This window comes from Branchiostoma belcheri, unplaced genomic scaffold, assembly GCF_001625305.1.
Source record: "Branchiostoma belcheri isolate BF01 breed outbred unplaced genomic scaffold, Haploidv18h27 scaffold259, whole genome shotgun sequence".
Classification (NCBI taxonomy): domain Eukaryota; kingdom Metazoa; phylum Chordata; class Leptocardii; order Amphioxiformes; family Branchiostomatidae; genus Branchiostoma; species Branchiostoma belcheri.
Window position 1 is genome coordinate 201,460 of NW_017803864.1, and position 10,159 is coordinate 211,618.

General features: G+C 38.9%; 1 protein-coding gene across 1 annotated transcript in view; it reads right to left on the minus strand.

The window, feature by feature from the left end:
- Window positions 1–3,159: 3,159 nt before the first annotated feature.
- The window catches only part of LOC109471768 (N-acylneuraminate cytidylyltransferase-like), an 8,724-nt gene continuing 1,724 nt past the window's right edge, over window positions 3,160–10,159 (minus strand). Inside the window, exons 2-6 of the mRNA XM_019771124.1 lie at window positions 9,016–9,141; window positions 8,381–8,521; window positions 5,765–5,848; window positions 4,878–4,947; window positions 3,160–3,443 (exon numbers count right to left, since the gene is read on the minus strand). Coding sequence (XP_019626683.1) covers window positions 3,244–3,443; window positions 4,878–4,947; window positions 5,765–5,848; window positions 8,381–8,521; window positions 9,016–9,141 — 621 coding nt within the window. The 3' untranslated portion in view covers window positions 3,160–3,243. The remainder of the gene's footprint in view (window positions 3,444–4,877; window positions 4,948–5,764; window positions 5,849–8,380; window positions 8,522–9,015; window positions 9,142–10,159) is intronic.

Genomic DNA, 10,159 nt, shown 5'->3' on the forward strand with positions numbered 1-10,159 from the left:
GATCAATGTCTTGTTTGTAATTAATACACGCGTATATATACATTTTACAACTAAGTAATGTGAATTTTCAGAGCTAGATGGAGGGAAATCGTCGGTGGCCTATGAGGCATGGGGCCTATGAGGCATGGGGCCTATGAGGCATGGGGCCAAGGGCCCAGGTAAGGTAAGGTACATGTAATGTGAATTTTCAATCTGACCAATACATTGTACTTGTACTTGTAAAGACTCAGAGAAAGACAAACCAAGCCAAAGGACAGATGGCAGGAACTGAACAGGCCTGTGTACCATGTTAAACTACTTACATGCCAAAAACCATGGCAATATTTCAACCTCCACTTGTGAGAAAATGACCCATGCAGTTCCAAAAAAAAGCTACATGTATAAGCTAGCCCAACCTACTTTGTATAACACTTCTTTTTGAGTACAAGAACTGTTGTCCATTGAAAGATCACAACCATAGCCTGAACTGAACCTACTCCTGAGTAAAAACAAAGCATTTCCAGTACATGAGATGTGAAAAACTGACGTTCTGCTGCAGTACCATAGACAGCTGATAGGAGGTCCATAATCGACCTTGCCCTTCGATTTGCCTACACCAATCCACATACCAAAATTTTAGGGTACAGATCCGTGTAAAGTTTTTCTTCTCCCACCCACAAATGCCAAAAAAAGCCATAACTTGGTAAGAAAATGTTTAGCCCTCATACAGCAGTGTTCAATTGTAAATGATGACTAACAAAGTGTATAGACCCTTGTAACATATACATTTTTGTAAATGCATGACAATGACATGGAAAGTGTGTATCACTAAGGCTTCCTAATGTCGCTGGCTACCACGTCGCTAGCATGTACAGTGTAATACATGACATTGTACATCTCCTTAAATTCACCATTTCCCTAATATGCTGGTCTTGGTAATCTCCAAGCGGATCCCTTTTGGTGGCAATTTTTAAAAAGACAGTATTAAATTGTCCAGGCAGTATCCATTAGCCAGAGAAGGCCGACGGGTAGTGGGGGTAGCGACTAAAAAAAACGACCACATATAAAAAGCTAACGATCGATCGTTCCCCAACAACCTCTGCTTGGAGAGTAGGTCTTGGTGCCTGGTGGAATTATGACAGTGTTTATACAAGACTTAGTGGTTCATACTGCAAGCACTAAATATCAATATGCAATGTCTCACATGTACATGAATGAATTTATTGCGCAAGAGATTTTAAGTTGTACAATATTAATTGCATATTAATTGGTGGTTGGTTTTGAAATACATTTTACATTGTAGTAGCAGATATAAGAAGTATATACTCTCTTGCATTGTAGAATATATCTGTATACTAGTACTTGCATTGTAGAATAGATTTTAACTGTTTCCATAAGATTTGGCATTTTCTATACATGTACATAGTGGAAATCGCTAGAAAATGAAAACATGTGGAAACAATCTAACATGGTGTAGTAAAAGGAAGCATTGAACCAAAATTTACAGACTAAAAAGATAAAAAGCAATTCTGAACCATACTAGACATTCAGTCTGTTTGAAATTTGCAAAATTTGAAATTTGAATACAACATTACAACTACATGTACTACACAAAAACAATGTCCTAAACAACAATACTATCGGTGTCAATTACATTTGTATATTCATATAATGGCACAAATTGTAAAACTTGATATATCTAACAACCATTTCTAAAGATGGTACATACTATAGATATAACCATTATTTGACCAATTACTGTATTCACAAGTAATAAATTGATAGCACTTGTATGACACAAGGCTTTAATGACACATACTAGTCTTAGGTCAATCTCAGACGGTTATATTTAATCTTCAATGCTTACTGCTAAAACACAAAGTCATAGAAGATAAAACAGTTAAATCTGTATCATCATAACAAATCAAATCTTGGAGAGAAGTATACTAGGCTCCATTGGGGTTCGATACACTAGAAGCCATGTCTATTGCGGCCTAACACAAAAGTACCTGGAGAAGTTCTGTCAGAACTAGACTAAGTTGATCGATGCAACAGTAGTTGCGGGAGGATCTAACTTAAGGTAACAATTGTACACACATACAGAAACAACTGGATTCATCAGTCCACATCTTATCATACTACATGTGGTATCATGTAGTATTAGTACCTCATGAGTACATGTATTAGTACCTGATATCTCCTCTTTGGCCATGTTTGATGGGAAATATTAGGCTCTTCACCTTTGCTGACAAGGTTATGTCAATAATTTCTCAATCAGTTCTATTACCACCATTTGTGGTATAACAAGTAAAAGACAGATAAAAAGACAATGTACATTTTGTATAATCATGAAGTAAATTCACAAATTTATACATTTTTCTATATAGCAGTACTGTCAAAATTATGGTCAATAGTACCTGCCCGAGACAGACTTTTCCTGAAATACTCGATTTCTTTCCCCTTTAGTCCATTGGAAATGTGGACTTTGCACCATTGTACATGTTGCCATCTGTTCAGAATCTGCAGGATATTATTACACTACCAGTGTAATCATTTTTCAATTCTTTCTTATGCATCTTACAGGTAGTAATGTGTAGACTTATGCACCCAGTACATGGAGCAGTGCTAAGACATAGGTCATTTGGTAAGACATTAGCACTATTCAATTTTACCCACACTAGTCTAGTAGTTCATAATACAGGTGGTATTTCAAGCTGAAACATGAGAGTTACAACTGGTACAATTTTACTAGGAACTGCAGAATCAATTTGAGAAGAACACTACCTTTCTTTTTATACAGCAGTATTCAATTGCAAATGTTGACTAGCAACATTTACTGGGAACTTCAGAATCAACTTGAGAAGAACACTACCTTTCTCTTCGTCAAGGCTAGCTACAAATTTAAAGGCATCCAATGCGATTTCAGAGCAACAAAACTGGAAATATTATGAATAAGGCAATTTTTATGATATTAGCACATTTCAACCAGTATTTCGTACTTTGGGCATTTAAAACTGCAGAAACAAGCCCCAATGAGAGTCCTTTATTTTAGGGGAGGTACCCTAAAAATCAGCCAATGGCCCTTCCAGTAACAATTTTTTGTCAGAATTTTGGGAATTTGTTCCATGATGTTCAATATACATTGGGATAGTGTGTTTTCAACTCAGTATGTATTTATGTAGATAAGTGACTAGAATATTGACTTTGAAAAATCGGGTTTCCAAGCCCTAAAAACTGCACTGGATGCCTTTAAGAGAATGTCGTCTATTCTGGTCTTGGCTTATTTTCATTATTTGCTTTCTCAATGGTAATTTCCACATGCTGACAGAACTCTCGGATGGCCCCCTGACCACCGCGCCGCTTGGAGACGAATCGTGAGTAGTTCTTGGCAGGATGCTGGGCATCCATTGGACAGCCGTTCACCCCTGCCTTCTTGATACACTCTGAGTCACTTTCATCACTCCCTGGGGAACAAAAACATCTGCTTGTAACTAACCAGCAAGATCTATTGTAAAACCCTTGTCCTGCTGGCACCAGATACAATGCATATGGAACACCCTCCAGTTTAATTTGGGACTTCCAGTTTAATTTGGGACTGGCCTCCCATATCTCCACAACCGTACACCCAATTGGGCTAACATCGCAAACTGAAAGTAAAAATGATGTTATAAATACATAGCAGCCATTGATTACCCCGTAGGGATTAATCCAAAAAGCAAAATTATGCAAAATTATGCATAATTATGCATAACGACATTGTATGCATAAGGTTCAAAGGGTTATGCATAATTATGCATAAGGGTTCCATAAGGTTAGAAGGGTTATGCATAATTATGCATATTTTTTTTATTAAGACGTAGTGTGTAATGTAGCATGAGGGAGCAGATCGCAAGCAACTGACGGGGGATTTTTTTTTTGAATATGAGAGTACAGTAATGCTAGAATGCATTGTTTTATTGTCTTTACAGCATAACTGGAAAAATCATTTTGATAAAGACTAAATGGTGTGTAAGTAAGTAGGCACTTAGGGTTCAATCTGAGAATTGATATGAGGGAGCTGGCTGGTTACATGAGGGAGCAGCGCCCTTATTCCTATTTAGAAAAAACCCTGCCACCCATATAGGGCATATACAAAATACGGGACTTCTCAGTGAACATTTCACAATGGAAAATGGGGCATTTTTACCACAAAATTTTGTAGCGACCACTGCACTACATGTACCAGGGTTTAGAAGCAACAATCATATATTATTTGCAGGGCATGTCTGGGCAAAACTGTAGCCAAATACATGTTCATGTCATTTACAAAGGTGGACACTTGACGATGCCCAATGGCAATGTTTTCTTCATTTTGCAGTGCAATTTTTTGACTGTTGAAGATCTCACTTAGAATAAAAGGAGAATGTGACATGATTATTTCTTGTTCCAGATGTTCAGTTTTTTTTGGACCGGAACCTAGTAAACAGTTTTACAAGTCCGGGACTAGTTCTAGCGAACTTGAACACAGCACCAGGGCTCTAAATTAAAGGTGGTCCGTTGGCCACCGACCACTAAAATTTACACTGGGACAACTAATTAAAAAGACACTTTGGGACATTTTTGGGACAACAGAAAAATAATCAACATCAGAATGTCAGCCCTTCTTTGTTTATCAGTCCCCCCCCCCCGAATTTCCAGGCTACCCTGTGTGCCTGGCAGTCAAAATGTAAGCAAAATAAAGTTGACTTCAAGTTGAAGTGACTGTCATACAATACTTCCCGAAAAACAGGTTGGGGCAGTTCATTATCAGTCACCTCGGGACAACTGAAATTCATTTTTGGGACAGTGCTGGGATAATAGGAAGAAAAGTTAATTTCGAGGCCTGAGTACCAGAGAGTTTGTGCAAAGGTTCTACTCACCTATATATGCCACCTGTAGCCAGTCCAGACCCAGATCCTTCCTCCAGGAGTCTACAACAGCCAGCTTGTCCTGTCATACATGTACAACATTACAAGAGATACAAGACCAGGAGATAGCACTGGGACAATTTTAACGTCATTTTCCCCCAAAACGGGGGTTAGATGTGCTTGCATCAAATGCAAGTCTTCTTTTAGAGCAAGATTTTTATGGCTGGATGCCCTTCCTAACGCCAACCTAAACCTTAGTAGAGCCCAGTATCCCTCTAACTGAGGGGGGAAATATGTGCTTATAAGTGCCTTTCCCAAGGGCACAACGTCTGGGTGCTTGACAGTCGGATGCTCTATCCACTACACCACACAGACGCCACATGTCTGAGGCCCAAATTAAACATCAACATTAACAATGTACTCAAATCCAGTTAACTGGGATTACAACACAAGGATGAGATGTAACATGTATTACATTTACATACACATTGTATTCAAAAATAGAAGTCCACTGTAACTATCAACAGTCACAAAGTTTTCTTGATTTTGATTTGATTTTATTAGTTTGCACATAAACAAAAAGACAATAATAATACAAAACAAGGATAAAACAGGTGCAGGAGGAGGGGAGAAGCATGGAATGCTTATACAAGGCCCTCCTCCTTTAGGGCCGGAGTTAGTTCATTCCATAAGGTGACAACTTTGTATCTAACCGACATTTGGGCAAGAGAAGTTTTTACTAGGGGGATATGAAAATCGGAACGTTTGCGAGTTTGATAGTTGTGAATCTGAAAACGAAAATTTAAAAAATCATCAAAAGTATCCGGGAGTTTATGGTTTATATATTGGGCTTCAAATCCAAATCACAACAAATAAGAACAAGTTGACTGTCCACCCACCATGCAGCCCTCCTCTAGCTTACAGCCAATCTTGCCTGCCAGTTGACGGTGAACCTCACTTTCATCCTCTGAGATGATCCTCACCTAAAAACAGGTGACAGAAATTATAATTATCTACCTTAACCTTTAATTATCTATCTACCTCTATATTATAATTATGTATCTATAATTATCAGGCCACACCAATTTTATTAGTTGCTTCTTGGATTCCCCGGTCCAACTTTTTTCTGCATTTTGAATGAAAAAATCAACAAGAAGCCATAGGCGACAATTCTCCGTGAAGTATTATATATTGCAACAAAAAGAAGTAGCCATTGGCGACAAGTGTGATAAATCGAACAAAGAAAAATTGTTTAAACGCGCGTCGGCTCAGTCATCTTAAGACGCAACAACCAATCAGAGATGCGAGATGCCTACACGTGACGCGGGAAGGGCGCGCGATGCCCGAAATATTTTTGCGTCAATATTCAGCGCCGTGATTCAAGAGATTAATACCCGGAAACAATTTTTTTCTTGTTTTGAACGCATTAACATGCATTTACGCTAATCTAGTATGATTCAGGGTTACTTTTTTTTAACCTGCCATGGCCAGATTATCTAAAGATGTGTGTATTGTGTGTACAATCTATAGAAAGAGAAATGTACATCAGGTCCGATCATCCGATTTTCACGTTTCGGTTTTTTGGACTCGGTTCATGAACGTATTTTGGTTTGGCTCCTGGAATGTGCAAAAAAATGACTCCCGGGACTGTCTACAGGGAACACTCGCACATTCGCGGTGTATCAGGACAGCGCGACTGGTCGTCATTAGCGCAGTAACAGTTGCATAAACGGACGAAACCATTTCAAAGAAATGGGGATGTTTCGAAAATAAGCATTTACTCCAATATCAAAACAGCTACGGTAAAAATAAAAAGACGTGCATCATCCCGGACATAATGCAACACCACATGCGAAATTACACAGAAATGCGACGTACGGAAGAATGCGTTTTGGCTGCGAACATCTTCCAAAACACTTGGCATCTCTTAACCATGGGCAAAAACATCTGGAACCACTTATAAAAACCACCCCGTATCTGCATGAACTTTTTTGAACCCCACTGCTATTCCAAACAACGCGTTTTTCTGGACCATTCCAATTCGCCTCGTAATTGTAGGGGTGCGTCTGCGATATTACATTGACCGCGAAAGCAGCAACGGCAAAAATACACATTCGTGCATCAACACGGGCATGCCCGCAGACGGCGTATAAAATTGCGTGCCGATTACACAAAGAGAACCCAGTGTTTTGACTGCGAACATGAAAAATCAGCCGATTACAACACTCCGTCCGGAGGTCCTGACCTCCTTCACGGAGTAATTATGATTATGAAAAAGACATTTAACAAGAAAGGTAACATTTGCAAAGCAAATGCATAATGTTTACCTTCACACATGGTCAGCACTGTTAATTCTTACTCCAATACATTCATATATATGGTCAGACAGGAGACTAAATCCCTCCTGCTATAAAATTGCAACATTATGTAACCCAACACCAGTTACCATGGTGACAGACGTCAACAAATCAGGTAATTGGCAAGGTCAGAGGATAGTATTTGGAGAAGAGGAAGAGGAAACTGAGCAAAAACAATGTGTTTTCCTTCGGTAAACATAAATATCCAAGACACTATGCACACCATTGCAAAAACACAGAAAGGCCTGGCCCAAGTACTTTAAAAGCTTGTTTCTTTGAACATTGGAAGTAAGGCCTAGGAAAAAAATGTTGTGTTTCCTGACCGACTCTAGAAAAACCTGCCGACCCTAGCCTTCTTTTGGGTGGAGCCCTGCAAGGGACAAATTTTTTGAGCTGATTGACCTTTCTACATTGTAGCTCCATGATCTGACACCTGAGTGATACAATCATTAATAATTATTGTATCACTCAGGTGTCAGATCAATACAAACATTGAACTGAAAAAGGTGTCCTTCATGCAGGTTTTACTTTGTTAAACTGTATTGTACAAGTTGGATCACTAGAGATTGCCAAAATGAAAAAGAAAGCAAAAAAAAAGCAATTGTCATTTTTTCCCTCCCTATTGACCATGATTTTTAAAGGACTGAAACAGTTAACACATTTTTTCCTACACCTAAAATAAATTATTTCCTACACTTAAAATAAATTCCTCCAATTATAGCTATGACAGCACGTCGGCAGAACGTACTGCACCTGCGCGAAATCCGTAATGTATTGTACATAGCACTTTGGCAGAACGTCTCACATCAGGTCGTATTCGCACATATAAGGTTAGCATATCGTCTGTAGTTTCCAAATGTTATGTCGGAAAAAATCTTGTCTGCAACAGGCAAAATTCTGATGCAACGTTGACCAAAAACTGCGAAAATCCAGGGTTCTGCGCAGGCGCAGTACGTTCTGCCGACGTGCTAGCCATGACATGGTTTTGCACATTTGTTTGTTTATTTCGATCTCCATTAGTATGTCATTGATTAATTCTATTACTATTCTTCCTGGAGTCCACATAAAGAAAATAAATAATGATAACATAATAATAATAATTACTTTTAGTAAATAAATAAAACATACAAAACATTACCATCATGCACTACACCTTACCTCCACACCCCTACTGGCCAGCTGTCTCATACCGTTGATGTCGTGGACGTTGAAGGAGCGGAATTCCTCGCCAGTTGGCGAGAGATGGACCTGTGCCTCAGTCAGCGCACCTTCAGCACTCACCACCATCAGACATGGTGCCTGCGCCAAAGTTAACGACAATGAAGCTTATAATAAAACATTGAACTTTATTCCAACACACAATTTACAGAGAGATCAAATTTTCAGTGACCACTGTTGCCTTCATCAGGATAATGAATGACCACTTCACAACATGATCTCGTGAGATAGAGTTACGGTTTACAAACACGTGACCTTATTTACACAAGACTTTACTGAATATCAGATACATGTATGTGACGTAAGCAATTGATCAAAAGTGCCAGGGAGTTTATATCGTCCACCATCTCAATGAAGTTAATTTTTTTGCATATTCATCATGTGAGGGGCTAAATGCAGCAAGTTACATGCAGCACAAATAAGTAATACTAGTAGGGAAACTATGCTATGTTTACAGCTACATAGTACAGTCAGTCATACATGTCACACATGCCATTCACTACATGCATCCACCCAACAGACTGCAGGCCAGCTGGCCTTTTGTGATCTGTAGTTAGGAAATTCTTGTAACTTGCCTGCCTCTTCTCTTTACCAAAGTAGCCAAACCGCAGGACTCGCTGCTCCGCGATTGGCCAATCAATGTCAATGTCTATGTCCACACTGTACTCAGCTGCCATCTCCAGATAGCCTACCCTCCCACCCTGCACACACAACAAACAACACACACAGGACTGAGTAAACTTGGAAGAAGTTGAGTGTTATGTTTACACTCAGGCCACACCAATTTACTTTCTTGGTTAACGGATTCGCCCGCTTCATTTTTTTCTGATTTGCAAATAAAAATAAAAATTCAGAATCAACTGCAAAATGCTCATATTTTGCCCTGAACAGTTCAAAACAGTCCTTTTCATCCTAGTTGTTACAGTTATTCCATCTTTCAATGCAATGGTATCATTAAAAGTTCAAAATTGATTGTTTAAATTTTGAACCAGCCTGGTGTGTTGACTTCATGGCTCCTATCGTACCATTTTGGGCCATAATAGGATGCCTAGGCCTGTTTTTATTTTTTATTTCGCCCGCCTGCTCCATTATTTTTGTAGAAAAATCCGTTAACCAAGAAATTAAATTGGTGTGGCCTTAGAAGTGCAGATGGTACAGACTTGACTTCAGACTTGCACTTAATGTAAATTCATTAAAAATGTGTAAGACCAACTAGCTATATAGTACTAGTACTTAGCATGGAGAAAATCAAAATTGCTGAAATGTAAGCAACTTATCACAGGTGCATGTAAGGAGATTACATGGAGAAAATGCAAAAACATGCTGTAAAATCATGAAACTTCAATTTTTGCAGTTTTTATGGTGACTTCCCTATGTCTTTCTTGTATGACTACTAGTACTGTACTACTGTACTAGAATAATATTTATTGTTTCAACTACAATCTAAAACACTGAAATCCTTCCTTTCCATCCTACTGCAAAATAAAACCACTGCGAAGGTTTCACAATTTACAGAAGTGATTTTGTGAAGATTTACTATACTTGATGTTACTGTAAAAACCGAAAGGGGCGAGCATGTCACAACCGGGAATCGAACCCGAGTTGTCCGCTTGGCGGTCACCAACGCTAACCATTACACTAAAAGGTCGCACGACCATTTAGCATGGTCAGTTAGCGGAGGATAAACCCCACTGTTACACTACTCCCCCCTTTTCTTTC